The following is a 15,796-nucleotide window of genomic DNA, read 5'->3' on the forward strand; positions in this document are numbered from 1 at the left end:
ACGAATGCATGGCCATCACTGTCAGGGTGCAGGGGTGGTCATATCCAAGGATGGTCCCTTTCTAAGGGACAACATGGCTACATTTATGGGAAATTATCTTCACACAGGTAGATTTTTTTAATAACATCCAATTGAACGAATGTATAAATATGGTAAATTAATTAAATTAGATGGGACTGCCTTTAAGGGTGCATTGACATATGGCGTTAATGCATGTGTTTAAAAATGCAATGGATCAGCTGAAGAGAGATTTGCCTAATTAAATGGCTGTTAGCATTTCCAAATGCAGCCACACATGTTAACACTGTCTTAACATGCCTGTTTGTTAACACACTGTTAATATATATGTTAATATCACATTAATGCTTGCAATTTGTAAACACAAATGTTAACATCAATTTAATTACGAAAATCTCTCTTAAGCTGATTCATTGTGTTTTGAATCGCATGCATTAAACGGCACCTTTGACTGCACCCTAAGAGGGGTATCAAAGATAATAATGATAATAATAGCTTGTATAATGGACCTCTGCAGGCAGATAGGAAGTTCTGTACCCCCTGCCAAATTATTTCTTATTGTCTACTAATGGGATCATGCGTGTTACAGAATAATTTCTTATTACGGTATCTACAGCTCATTTCTAAATGAATCTATCAGCAGTATCTCATTTATACTGTAGCTATTCTTTTGTTGAGTATATTGGAAATCACAAGGAACCTGTTAAGTCATTTTTACTCTATTGAGCCCCAACTGCTTAAGAATCATATAGTTACCTGTCCAGTAATGCCTGGGAGTTACTTAAGAGAACGTATTGCAAAAAATAACACATATAAGTGATGCTTATAAGTGAAATAATGACCTTTATTCTGTTTACGAAAATAAGCAATATTTAGCCACCGAGGCAGGAATCAGTGTATCTTGTCATAACAGCAGCCATTGTCCCCTTTTCAGGAGGAGGCACATGTACACTTTTCATCTCAAAACAGGCACAGATCAACCTGTTTCCCACCTCCTGAAGCTAAAGAGTAGAAAAAGTAGGCAAGGTTTCATGCTGAAGATAGTGGAAACCACATAGAGAGGGACCTGTGTATCATGCCCACACAGATTACCTGATCCTCCCTGACTCCACCCCATTAAATAGCTACATCTGATTTGCATACCCATAAAGGGGGAGATTTATCATTAATTGTACACCAGTTTTCTGGCTTAGAAGTAGTGAAGTAATAGCAAATCCTTGTGCAGTGCATAATGTGGGCCTGAGCCTCTTGATGTATCTGGCATAACAAGGGGGGGGGGGAGGGCATATGATACATATTCCCCAAACTGTTTAAACTTCAACTTTCAAGCTTACTTTAAATGCATGAATCTGAAGCACAACTGGAAAGGACAATTAATGATTCTTAAAATGCTGAGACCAGGGTTGAGCAGAACCGAACTGGGAAGATCGCCCAAACCCAACTGCAAACTTTATCAGAAGTTTAGGTGTGGGTTTGGCTCAATCCCCTGCCAGTAATTCCCATTATTGGTGTGGGCACTGGTGTTGGGCATTAAAGGGGTATTCCCAGTTCGGAAAATTAATGTTATGGTTTGTATGATGAAATAGAATACAATTTTCCAAAATACTTTCCGTATCAATTCCTCACAGTTTTCTAGATCTCTGCTTGCTGTCCTCTCATAGAAAGCTTCTTTGTTTACTTCCAGTGGACAGAAATCTGACCATGTCCATATAAAGAACTTGGCACACACCAAGATAAATTTTTATGATTTTATTTCAGTGAATTTTTCACATAGCATAGCTTTCACTGTGTTATAAGATCAAAAGAGATATATGTTTTACACAGATCTAAATAATTTACAATAATTTAATTTCGGTCATCTCAACCTTTGTCAAGTACGATCTGGCTGGAATGACGGAGAACCACATGTTTGGTGAGACACACATGTGGTTCCCCGTCGCTCCAGCCAGATCGTACTTGACAAAGGTTGAGATGACCGAAACGTTGTAAATTATTTTGAAACCGTAGAGAATTGATACAGAAAGTATATTGGAAATGTGTATAACTTTTCATTATTCAAACAATATCAATTAATTGTTGAAATGGGAATACCCCTTCAACTCTTTAAATGACACCAGCGGTATGCATCATGCCCCCTGCAACACTTATGTGCTAGCATTTTGGTTATGGTAGTCGCTCCCAGATGGCATGATGGTGTTCATTGCTTCCAGTATGTTAATGCTGGCGTACAGCGCTTCTGGCATGTTAGTGTCAGCGGGCATGCGGTACAATGATTTTATTGCTGTCAGCACCAGAGATTGGTGTCAGCTCCAGTCATTGGTATTACTTGTTTCATGTCCAGGTCAGGATTGGGGAAGTTTATTTAATTTAAGTCATTAAAGAAGAATGTGAAGGTATGTTTTAACTATGATCACAGTCCTATTCTTACCTATCCAAAAGGATTTTCTTCCGCTGAAATTCCATATCCAGTCCATCTGTTCTTTATTGAAAATGTCTACAAGTCTAGCATGGTATCTGTGTTGAAAAAAAACACTCTTAAAAATGTAAAACCTTTAGTTCTTGATCTAGCTGTAAGGAAACTAAAGGAAACATTACAATAAAAAATGTACTCGAAATATAAAAGGAAAATAAAAATTATTGGTTAAAAATCAAATGAAAGAAAATCTACCATTAAAAGCAAGCATAAATCAACCAGGGGGACTTACTTATATAATCTGCTTATATTTGTTAACCATGTCCTGCTTCCTTCTAAAATCAACTTTTATACTTATTTATTTATACAACTGAAGGCTCCTAGGGGGTGTGCACCCACACCCTCCCATTCCTCTCTGCGAGAGCCGGGTCTCCGCTGCTCTTAATGCCTCCAGTGTGATTAAGAGTTGACCTCGAATTACCATTGATGGCCTATCCACAGGAAAGATCATCAATATCTGATCAGTAAGTGGACCTACCCTTAGTCCCATCTGCAATCAGCTGTAGCCCATGGTGTATACTTAGTCAAAAGCTCAAAGTCATCAACAGACAAGATAACATCTTAACTGTACTGCTATACATCCACAAATAAATATGCTTTACACTGTTAATACAAATCATCCAATGTATTGATCCTAACCTATAAACACCCACATAATCTACTGTGTATTAATTTTACCTCCCAGTTTGAATGCAAGACAATGGGGCTTATTTACTAAGGGTCCACGGCTGCACTTTCGTCAGATTTTCAGTTGTTTTTGGGTTGGCGCCCCTGTGACAGGTATTTAACTGGGGATTGTTGCATATGTATATATATATATATATATATATATATATATATATATATATATATGAAAGTTTAAAGATTTTAGCAATGTTATTCACAGGATACATGTATTATATGCAAAACAGAAAATAGTGCTCTTACTGTTCCCGACATATCCGGGCTGCGGTGATCCATGTGGCCTTCTGCTCAGTGATGTGTTTGTAGCAGCTGCTGTCATGTGGAGTCCAGCCAAGTGGACATTTTGTTGCCTGAAACATATACAATTTATAATTAATAGATAAATGGCTTCTTTCCAGAATATGGGCTCAACTACTTTAGCATGAGCACAGCTGAATAACAGAGCTTAGGAGAAACCACAAAATGGAAACTGCTTTAATGTAGCCATATTGTGTTTAGCTGAGGACGCTGCTCCAGAAAAAGATGCTTAATTACTAGAAATCCTGCTCTGTAAATTAATATGGGGACGAAAATAGAAAAGCAGCAGAAATGTAAAAATAGACTTCAGAGAATATTTTGCAAAAATCTCTCATTGCCGTTCCGAATCTAAACACATGCACAAACTTTTGCTTTAATTTGGAATACAGGGGCTGCAAAGGAACAGATGTATTATTTGCACCATTTAGCTCCAACTAGTGTAATACTGTAGCAATTATTTAGTACTGTTTGTCATCAAAGACAGACAGTATTTGTGGGAGAATCTGTTTAATGTACAGTACGGTACAGGAAGGCAATACTGAAGAAAACATAAACAAGGTTTCCAACCACAGAAAACACAACAGACCTTTGGATATTTGAAAAGCAATGAGGAAAAAAAGAGAATAATGTAAGATTGTGAGACATAGTATTTATCTATAGGATGGGTTACCTTCAAACTTCAGTCTATGTTATTGGGGAATAAAGAGAATGCTATGCTCCCCTCCACAATAGCCTATCAATGAGCTGGTAAACCAATCATAAGATGCTTATTTTATTAATTTCCTTTATTCATGTTTCATTCACCAACGAATGCTTGGGAGTGGAAAATATGTCAATAATGCCACACATAATGGCTATGTATAGATTCTGTCCATTCTGTCTATCTTAATGGTTATAACTAGAAGCCAGCACTATAACCCTATCTTATAGATGTTCTACTTTACAATAGATCCACGGATTGGATTTTTTTTTTTTTTTATTAATAATTTATTTTCCCTATAGTCTCCTACCCCCGCCTCCCCTCCCCCCCTTCTTCCCTGTGCTGGTGCCTACTACAACAGAAATCCGATTATTATTATTTATTCATTTATTTATTTATTTTTAAGCTCCACATAACGATTATAGGTTCCATTGGTCCCATATAGTTTTCAATTTATTTTCTCCTCTATACTGTTTCTCGTATACACACTCATAACTTTTGGTTCTAGCCATATACCGTATATGCCGGCGTATAAGACGACTGGGCGTATAAGACGACCCCCAACTTCTGCCCTAAAAATATAGAATTTGGTATATACTCACTGTATAAGACTACCCCTCTCCCAAATGAAAAAAAGTCTGCTTAAAACTTTGCAAAACAAATGAAGATTCGACATGCTTCTGTAAGTGCCGCCTGTGACCCCCAGCTCTGTGACGCCGACCGCTGTGACAGGGCGGCTGCATTAGCATACAGCGCGTACTAAGCCTCTTCTAATGACTGTGAGAGGCGGAAGCGGCTCTCTGCGCGCTGACGGGGAAAAAAAACACCTCACACAGTGCGGCCCCCGTATATCCGGCGTATAAGACGACCCCCCACTGTAGCCATTATTTTAAGGGGTTAAAAAGTAGTCTTATACTCCAGTATATACAGTAATTTAGCCATTCCTTAAACCTAGGGGGTTTATCATCTTTCCAGTGTTTAACAATAGTTAACCTAGCAATAAAGATGAGTTTAACAACCAGCTCTCTCTTCTTCCTATCTTCTATTTCATCTACTATATATCCCAATAATCCAAACATTGCTGTTCTTGGTACTACTATCCCTAGTTGGTCCTCTATCCTATCGAATATCACACTCCAGTAATCCATAAGACATGCATCAGATCAGCATTTTCCCTCCTACATCAAAAACAACAGGAGTCATTTTTTATCCCCATTTTACCATACACGGATTGGATTTTAATTAACAATTCAGGTACATATTTCTTTTAGACTTAAAGGGGTATTCCGGGAATATGAACGTCTGACACAAAAACCCATGATGACATAAATAAATGAGTACAACATTACTCAATGTCATTAGTCACAAAACAGAGCTTAAATACTTTGATTTTATGATTTACAAAATTTATGGCCTCTCTAAAGTAGGTGGAGTTATCACCAAGATGGCCGCCACTGGAAACTACAAGTCCCATAATCCTTTAGTTCTCAGTAACTCCTTCTCTATCTTATGCTCTGCTCCCAGTGATGATGTAACAGACTTTCTTGCTCTGTTACCATAGTAATGATGTGTAACTGCCATCACCACAACACCGGCCATACTGGATGCACCACAACCAACCGACTACAGCCAAAGTTAGTGGTGATCACATGACCTGCCCAGGCAGCTGCCAGACATGTGATGTGCACATGTGACCAGCGGCCATCTTCTGTTCTGTGTCTGATCCACAACGGACCGCACGGGGGAAATTAACGGACTGATTAAAGGGCCGGGAGCATTTTAATTCTTCTGCTAATTCTAATTTTCTACTAAGAGAAGCAAAATTTTAAATAACAACTAATTACACATTAGCTTATATTTTGAGTGCCCATTTGTATATGAATTATGCTGATTCCTGGAATACCCCTTTAATGAATGTCAAATATATATAACTTGACTACAGGTAGGTCATTGACATATTTGGACATAGCAGGTAACCTACCTTGGCAGTAGCTACCCAGGCTTTCCATGATGAGCCATCACACTGGAAAAGCTTTTGGCTCCTTAGATCAAAATGCAACAGCCCTTTCAAACCAATAGTACATTCCTTAGGAAACTGCACTGTCTTCTAAAAACACATAAGGACAAACATGCTAAATATGTGAAAGCATTTCTAAATATATATTTTGTACTTTACATTGATTAATAATCCTTAAAGGGGTTGTTCACTTTAACCCAAAGAATTATATTGTTTGCGTAACAAATATTTTGCTGTCCCAGCCAGTCCCAGGTATGTTCTGGGACATCAATTCTATCTGCATCCTCCTCCTCTGACAGAGTTGAATACAGAGCCATCAGCTCTCTGCAATATCACTGTGCTTCTGCTACTTCTGTAGAGTCGGCAGGGGTGATTTGATGATATCATCCTGCCTGCAGCCTTCAGTACTACACACAGCATAAGGAGAGAAGAGTTGCTTATTAAGCAGCAACAAGAGGGAGCAAAGGGCACAATATGAAGGGGATCTGCTTGGGAGGATAATGTAAGGGTTAGTTGAGTGGGAGATATGTTTTTCTGCTAATAAAATGAGGATCTGTTTCTTATTTCTATGTTTTATAGCCACAATAAATCTGGGTTTGACTTTTTACCTTAACAATTATATATAAATATATAGTACAGTATACACTTACTTGTTTTACAGCAGAGAAATCTGTGCTCACCAAAGCTCTGTCTGACTGTAGATGTTCTATCCTTTGAGAGGCAGCTACCAAACTTTGCTGACCATGACTTCTCACTGATATCCTTGCTACCTTGCTGGAGTTGATTTTCTCTTCTTCCAGTCTAAGTGACATCATGCCATGATACTGCATTGAAAAACATAAACACATTGAATGTCATCCAGTATGTTTTCTATTTCAGCTTTCATCAAGCTCTACAAGTTTATAAAAAAAATGCTATAGAGATCCCTGGTAGAAACAGTAATGATGCCATTCCAGGAAGGAAGGAAGGAAGGAAGGAAGGAAAGAAAGAGGACATGGATAACAAATATAAGGCAATTACCACACTTACAGAGCCTGGACCTATGAGGAAGTCTCTTGACAGAATCCAGCTCAGCTTAAGGAGTGAAAATAGATTAGGAACAGGGTCGTAACTTGAGGGGGTGCAGAGGTTGCGGTCGCACCCGGGCCCAAGAGGTTTAGGGGGCCCTTATGGTGTCACTTTCCCATATGAGAAGACTATTACTATAAACTATATATTATATTCGGGGGCCTGGCACAGTCTTTTCACTGGGGCCCATCAGCTTCTAGTTACGCCACTGATTAGGAGGAAGGAGGAGGGGGGTCCCCAACAACATGAAAGTAAGTGGAGAAAGTAACTGTGTTGTGATAAGATATATTACAAACTTTCTTGTGTTGGTTATACTGTTGACCTATGCAAAGCTTGTTAAAATGGTAGTGACTTTAGAGGACATCTACCACCAGTTTACTGAGAGTTGCTTGGAAGAAAACGCCCCCAATCCCTTACAAGGAACAAGCAGTCTAATTAGGACACTGTACCAACAGTAAACTGGTGTTAGATGTTCTTTAAGATATTGTTGCTAATGTCTTGACATACCTGACCATGGTTCGTGCCAGTATTGCACCACAGCTGTATAAACGTGCATGGAGCCAAGTTGCAATACCATGAAGAGGGGTGGAGATGTTTTTGGAAGAAAGCATCTTTGTTTTTCAGTGTTCTACGGTTTCGTTCAAATGGCCATTACTTTAATAAACCATATGAATGATTCATTAAAAATTACAGCATGTCCTAGTCAGAACTGCTCTTTACGGATCATTAATGGATTATATGTTATGAAAAATGAATGCTGGATTGATGCAAGTCAGTTGTAAAAAAAAAAGAAGAAAACAAGTTTTATATGGCCTAGAATCTGTTTGTTTGTATGCATCTAGCCTTAAACATTTGTTTTACATTATAGTAATTTGGTAGAATAATGCTGGTAGGAAAGATAACCACTCACCGTATATATTGTGTCAGTTCCATTATGGTGCACAGAAGATGGTTTTACCTAGAATTGTACAAGGTAAACTAGGTTAAGGTTTAGCATACCATTGAGAGTTTGATACATGTTCTCAAATGATTGACAACTAAAATGGTTTAGCATTGTGTTAACTTAGAAGCACATTGTGAGGCAACTGTGGCCCGGTGTGCATTGTAGTTGTATGACCACTGTAACAATTTTTATTCACATTTATTTACTTATATACACACACACACACACACTTATATACTTTTACACACATACATTTATACACATACACACAGTCATGCAGCATACACACATATAATATATACAAATCATATACATCATACATTTAAGACATACTTTATATATACACCTTATATATGCATACAAACAGTATAATTTCACTATATACACACATACTGTAGATAAAAGCTATACATACATACATACATATACATAGACAGGAGATATGCACTAACACATATAGCAGATACACACACATACAGACCATAAACACGTATATAACATATAACATATAGAGAATATACATACATACATTTCCACACTCATACACAAGTGTATATACTTAATGTAAGACAGTCTTCATATCCCTGGGGGTAGCAGAGGCAACAGATATGACTTCATGCAGCCCAGCTAAACCCATGGGGGAAGTAAACAGCAGAAAGTTGGTTCTGGTCCCCCTGTTCTTTCCCCTCTCCTGACATTTTTTTTGTCTGAGCTGCCAGCTCATCTGGGTGCTGTGGTAGAAGTGCACTGTGACACTATATTACTACATAATGTAAAATGTGCAGCATAATATGTAAATAATGGTGCATATCCTCCATTCGTTAAAGGGAACCTGTCACCAGGGAGCTCATTTTCACTAAAGACAGGTTGTAAAACCCCATGATACCTGCAGTTACAAAAATGCCTCTCTGCCTTTTACTAGGCATTTGCATTACAATATAATTGTGTTATAACTTACTCTTACATCCTGACCAAATCCTGGGGTAGTCACAAGGGCTGGAATTTGGTTTGGATGCATTTAAAAAAACATGTGACTTGTCTGAGCTGCAGGCTGCCCCATCTTTGTGCTCCTGTACAGCTATGTCCCTCTCCCACAGATGTCAGGATGACCAGGCTGTGACCTCTGAGAAGGAGCAGGAGGAGGAGCTGTACAGGAGCACAAAGGTGGGAGCCAAGCTCTGAGGGTGAGAAAGACAAGGCAAATGTTGTTTTCTGAAATGCATCCAAACCAAAGCCCAGCCCCTGTGACTACCCCAGGATTTTGTAAGGATGCAAAGTAAGTTATAACACACAATTATATTGTAAAGCAAATGCTTCTAAAAGGCAGAAAGATTTGCACTGCCTGTGTAATGGGCTACTGTAACCTGTCTTTAGTGAAAATGAGGTCCCTGGTGACAGGTTCCCTTTAATGTCAGGTTGGATGACCGGGCCCCCTGTCACTGCAGCTGCTATGGTTGCTACTGCTGTAGTTATGCTTCTGCTAGTATTGCTTCGATATCAGAAAAAATTTGGTTAATCAGGGAATAGCCCTTTTAAAGTGTAAACACTTAATAGTAAAACACTTGATCTTGCAACAGAAGTTGTAACTAGCTTAAGTGAAGAAGTGTCTCTGGCGGGCACAGCCCCAACGATACTGCCGACAGCCCAACACGTAGCTCGACTTTCCAGGGGCAGAGGTGATCACAGCGATCAGATATAAGTAAGAAGATATCCATACAAAATGCGCAGCGAAAGATGATGGCACTCACCGGTTCCAAAAGCGTGGAAAGCGTCCTTTATTGGTGGGGAGGCATGCAGGGGGGTACAAAGACAGACTCCGGCAACGGGGCCGTTTCGCGCACTATGGCGCTTTCTGAGTGCCGTCATCTTTCTCTGCAGAAGTTGTAACTAGCCATGTATGCAGTATTACATAATGGACCCTAAAGGGGGTGTCCACTTTCAGCAAATAATTGATATTATTTGTGAAATGAAAAGTTACTTTATGTATCAATTCCACCTGATTTTCTAGATCTCTGCTTGCGGTCTTGCTATATGAAGCTTCTAGGTTTGCTTCCTGTAGATAGATATCTGTCCATTGTCTTGTGATGGACACGCAGGTGAACGAACCGTTGTTATCACACGGCTCTGACTACTACTTACTGAGATGTAACGGCTTGTGTACCCACGTGTCAGTCACAAAACAATGGTCAGATTTCTATAGCAGGACAGCAAGCAAAGATCTAGTAAACTGTGAGAAATTGATATGGAGAGTATATTAGAAAATTGTATAACTTTTCCTCACACAAACAAAATCAATTATTTGCAGAATATGGACAACCCCTTTAAGTATGGCTCAGGTATTCCATCAAGTAGTTACCTGAAAGTGGGGTCTTTTTATTTATTTATTCTTATTTAATTTAGTCATTAGGACTTATTTACTAGGGGTCCCGCAGGCGCATTTTTTTTATGTTTTCCAACTTTTCGGGGATCACGCCGGGATTGTCTCGCACGCGATCGGATTGTGTCGCACTCACACCAGCTTTCACGCAACACAAATTGGAGGGCAGGCTGTCGGGCGATCCGACGAATTCGGACTAAGCGCGGGATTTAACATTCAAATTTGTGTCGCATCCTATGCACTTACATACACCGGGAAGAAGAAGAAGAACTTTGGCGGACCTGAGCGGAGAGCGACACATGCAGGATATCAGGCGCAGGATCTAAGTGGATCGCGGCACAGTGCAGGATCGTCAGGAAATGCACCTCGGGGATCGCGACTTGAACAGGTAAGTAAATGTGCCCCATTGTGTGCCAATGCTTACATTTACATTCATTGTCCTATACTTCTAACACTTGTCAGTAAATTTCATTCACTGATTCGATTACCAGTGATTCTTTAATACATATAACACATAAGAATGAGAGAAACAACAAATCTGTCTTGAATTAAGGGCTCATAACATCAAGTGGGTGAAAAAACTAAAGTATCATTTCACAAAGGTTTGTGCATATGTCTGCTGTTGTCACTTTATGTGCTTTATCTACTGGCGCTATGACAACTGTTACAGTAAGTCTGATTGCAAATGTCATTTTAATATATAGTACTACTCTACTTCATTGCCATACAAATAAATAGTTTGGAGCCAACTGATTGGGGGTCATTTTTCATGGTTAGTTTTCTTTTGTTCTTGTTTCTTCTCCTTTCCTCTTTGTTCTTTATTGGTCTAATTTATCATAAGGGGGGTTTTACTGTGTTAAATCTGTCAGTTCATTTTAATGTTCCTGTCTTTCATTTGGCACATTTGCACTTTTTTTTCCTTTTTTTTCTCTTTCCATGAAAGAAACTATGTCGGTTTTTCCAACATAGCTTTGCACAAATCAAACAAGTACAAATACAGATTTTTTTTTTTCACTGATGAGGCTGAAAAACCAGGTGTGATGTTTTGAAAGCAATGTTAAAACTTCAATTTTTTTGCGGACATGGATACAACGCAGATGCATCACTAAGACAGAATGGAAGAAATACGGAGACACAATGGAGACAAAGCGGAACAGATGTGGATCCGTGAAAGAGATACGATAAACAACCACAATAACCCCTTAACGCCGCAGCCACTCTACACCTTCCTGACACGGCCAATTTTTTCAAATCTGCCCTGTGTGATTATAAGTGATTATAACTATGGAATCCTTTAACATATCCAAGTGATTTATAAATTGTTTTCTTGTGAACTTTGTTAGTTGAAAAATTGTTGTGGAATGTTTTCCGTTTATTTATGAAAAAAACGGATGTTAGGTAAAAATTTGGAAAAATTCTTGATTTTCGAAATTCAAAATGTTCTACTTTTTCCACACAAATAACTTGATAAATAACATAACCGAATGTCTGGTTTATGTTAACATGTTTTTCTTTATGCATCCTCTCATATTTGTAAGATGTTATGGGGCTTTGAACATTAGGTGCAATTTTTCACATTTTCATAAAAAATACAAAATCACTTTAAGAGGCCTAAATAAAAGTAAAACCCCATAAATTACCCCATTATAGAAACTATAAGCCTTAATGTATTCAAAACAATTTTCATGAAGTTTGTTAACCCTTTTATTGTTTTACAGGGGATAAAACAAAATTGTTTGCAATTTTGAAATTTTCCTTTTTTTGGCTAAATGAATGTGTTTTTCAAAAAATGTACAAATTCTCAGTGGATAAAATACCAAAACGCTCCACAAAATTTGATACCCAATTTCTCCTGAGTGCGCCAATACCCCATATGAGGTGGTTAACTTCTGTATGGGCACACACCAGGGTATTAAAGGGAAGCTGCGCCATTCAGAGCGGAATATGCATTGTCACTTTTTAATGGCTATACAATGTTTATTTTTTGGCAATTTGGACAAAAAAGGGCTTATCTTCTGCTACATTAGATGCACTTTACAAATACTTCATTTTAATTGGTTATTAGCTTATTGATGAGATTTTATTAACTCTTAAATGTATATAGGGGAAGAAAATCGTCAATTTTCTGTTCTTGTATTTTTTGGGGGCCGTACACCACACTATAAAAAATGACATATTGGGGCAGATTTATCAAGCTGTCTGAAAGTCAGAATATGTCTAGTTGCCCATGGCAACCAATCACAGCTCAGCTTTCATTTTACCAGTGAATATTTTAAAGGGGAGCTGTGATTGGTTGCCATGGGCAACTAGAAATATTCTGACTTTCAGACAGCTTGATAAATCTGCCCCATTATCTTCTACAGATCACTACGGTTATGGGGATACATCATTTGTATAGTTTTTTATATATTTTTTTTCCAATTTTACTGAAGAAAAACTAATATAGAGAAAATGTAATTTATTTTTCAAATTGCCATCTTTTCGGAGACAATTATTATTTTTTTTTTGTTGACAGAGCTGGTTTAGTGGTACCTTTAGGTACGTATAGGGAATGTTGGTGTTTAGGGGACTTTCACTTTATTTATTTAATTATTTTTATTAAAAATGTGTTTATTAAGTTTTTTAAACTTTTTTTTTACTTTTACAGGTTATCTTGAACAAGCGATGCTTTGATCGCTTGTTCAAACTCTTATTCCTATAACACAGTGTAATACAGGTGGGTTTGATCTAGCGTGACAGCGGCATGTAAGGGGTTTACACCCGTGATCAGAGGAATCCTCGATCACAGGTGTTAGCGGTGGATGTCGGCTATAATATACAGCCGACAACCGGAGCTTCTGGCACCTGCGCCGTTCCGCAGTCGGTGCCAGAAGCAGGACTGGCAGCCCGTGACGTAGTACTAGTCAAAATTCAGGAAAGGGTTAAGTTTTGTGGAGCATTTTCTAGATGTGTTCTGTGCAGATAGGAGGTGTACATAGTAGTGGATGCAGTAATATTGTTTTCTTTCTTAATAATATAGAAAATTTCTACAATATAAGCTACATGTCACTCTATGATTATAGGGGTTTTCCCATTTCGACAAAGTAATGTTATTGTTTGAATAGTGAAAAGTTATGCAATTTTCCAATATACTGTCTGTATCAGTTCCTCACAGTTTTATAGATCTCTGCTTGCTGTCCCTCTATAGAAAAGCTTAATTTCCAGAAATCTGACCATAGTCACACAGGTGCACGTCTCGTTAGTATGACTGAGAATGATCAGTGGGATATCTGTGTACGTGCACCTGTATGACCTTGATCAAATTTCTGTCCACTGGAAGTAAACATAGAAGCTTTCTATAGAAAACTATGAGGAATTCATACAGAAAGTATATTGGAAAATGGTATAACTTTCCATTATTCCAACTATAACATGTATTTGCTGAAATGGGAATTCCCCTTTAAGATCAGTGGCCAGAGTGAAAATTGCAGGATGGTTTACAAACACTGATACAAAACACTGACCGAATAATTGAAATGAGGAAATCAAGTCCAGTTTGGCATCCTTGAATGCTCACTCAGTTTTTTCCTCTAGCTGTATAGGATGTCTCCTTGTCATTGGTACAGACTTATATAATTGGAAATATCTATGTACTGCCCATTTATAGATTTATACAATGTAATTAGATTCCCCCAATAACTTTGAGTTTGACAACCTGTCTTTGTATTCTTATGCAAGTTATTACTTTTATCACTCTCTTTTGCATGGGTACAGCATGCAATATTTCATGAATAAATAATAAATATAGGGCAAAAACTACCTGGATTACAAGTGAAGTGATTCACGAGACAAACAATCAGAACTTGTGTGATATTGTGGACATAGAAAACTTTACATACCTTTACATACCTTTGTCCATATTTTACTATGCTCTACAATAAGTATCCAGGTATAAATAGGCAGTGAGATTTACATTTGCAGGTTGTGCAGAACTAGAATTAATGTTCTGTAAGACGCCAGCAGATTTACAAGATTTGGGCATTCTGTTTAACAGTAAACGGGCCCTTGTCATTAGATGCCTAAGGCAATCTCCAATGTGTCTTTGGATAATTGGAAGTAATTTTACTCTTTGGGTGCTGGGCATTCCAAATCATATTATGGCATTTATGCATTATCCCATATAATTAGTGTGTAAGTCAAGCATTTCCCCTGGGTCCTTATTAAAATAATTTAATACCAAGTTCCAGTCTCTGAGGAAATTCCATGTTGTGTCCAACTTTTACACTGCTTTGAATGGAGGATTAGTTTTCCAATATACACCCCTACAAGTAATGTTGATGCACTAACAATGTTTTATAATACCATATATTAACTAAACAATAACTATTTTTTTTATTTAACTGTTCAAAATTAGCTTTTCTTGATACAGTGTGTTTTGTTTAGAAACTTTTAATGATTTAGCTTAAAGGATGGTTCTGAACCCCACAGTTACTAGAAATAGCATAGGTTTGTATTAATGGCAATTACACAGAGCAAGTAGCACAGCCAATACTATTAATTATGTATATAGTACTTATGTATTCTGCAGCGCTGATCATCACTTATTGGTAACTTTTCCCATCGGGGCATACAGTCTACATTCTAAGTTTACTTACTATGTTTTTGGAGTATGGGAGGAAATACATATAGACATGGAGAGAAAATTCTAACTTCCTGTGTGCTGGCCAGAATAACTGGGTCTAACGTGAGCAGCCGGAACTGAACTGTTGAGTTCTGTTAAGGCTGCTCAGTATTCCAGCACGTGAAACCCACCTATATGGGGTGGTCTGAAAGCATTAAAAAAAAACCTTGGGTGGCCGTGGTGGGGTGGCTTAAAAAAATAAACATGTACTTACCTCTGTGGTCCTTCCTGGCATCCAACGCTGCTATCTCTTGGTCGTACCACATCTAAACAAACAGGGGCACGAAAGCCATGCTGTGCTCAGCTTCCAGCTGGCCACCCGCCCAGCATTATACAGCTCTGGGAATAGGGACAGGTGGGTGTGCCCCCCCCCCACCTTGGCTGGCTGGAAGCTGAACGGAGTGTAGATTACATGGGGCACAGACCAGAGAGATAGCAGCGCCGGACGCCGGGAGGGACCGCGTGTGTAAGTATATGTTTCATTTTTTAACCAGCCCCATCCCAGACACTCAAGGGTCTTTTATGCTTTTGGACAACCCCTTTAATTTGTGTAAATGGA

At 38.3% G+C, this 15,796-nt stretch overlaps 1 protein-coding gene across 1 annotated transcript in view; it reads right to left on the reverse strand.

The window, feature by feature from the left end:
• The window catches only part of FREM1 (FRAS1 related extracellular matrix 1), a 110,682-nt gene that overhangs the window by 2,670 nt on the left and 92,216 nt on the right, over positions 1 to 15,796 (reverse strand). Inside the window, exons 32-36 of the mRNA XM_072152931.1 lie at positions 8,168 to 8,215; positions 6,840 to 7,013; positions 6,154 to 6,279; positions 3,419 to 3,525; positions 2,447 to 2,532 (exon numbers count right to left, since the gene is read on the reverse strand). Coding sequence (XP_072009032.1) covers positions 2,447 to 2,532; positions 3,419 to 3,525; positions 6,154 to 6,279; positions 6,840 to 7,013; positions 8,168 to 8,215 — 541 coding nt within the window. The remainder of the gene's footprint in view (positions 1 to 2,446; positions 2,533 to 3,418; positions 3,526 to 6,153; positions 6,280 to 6,839; positions 7,014 to 8,167; positions 8,216 to 15,796) is intronic.

This window comes from Engystomops pustulosus, chromosome 1 (assembly GCF_040894005.1).
Source record: "Engystomops pustulosus chromosome 1, aEngPut4.maternal, whole genome shotgun sequence".
NCBI lineage: Eukaryota > Metazoa > Chordata > Amphibia > Anura > Leptodactylidae > Engystomops > Engystomops pustulosus.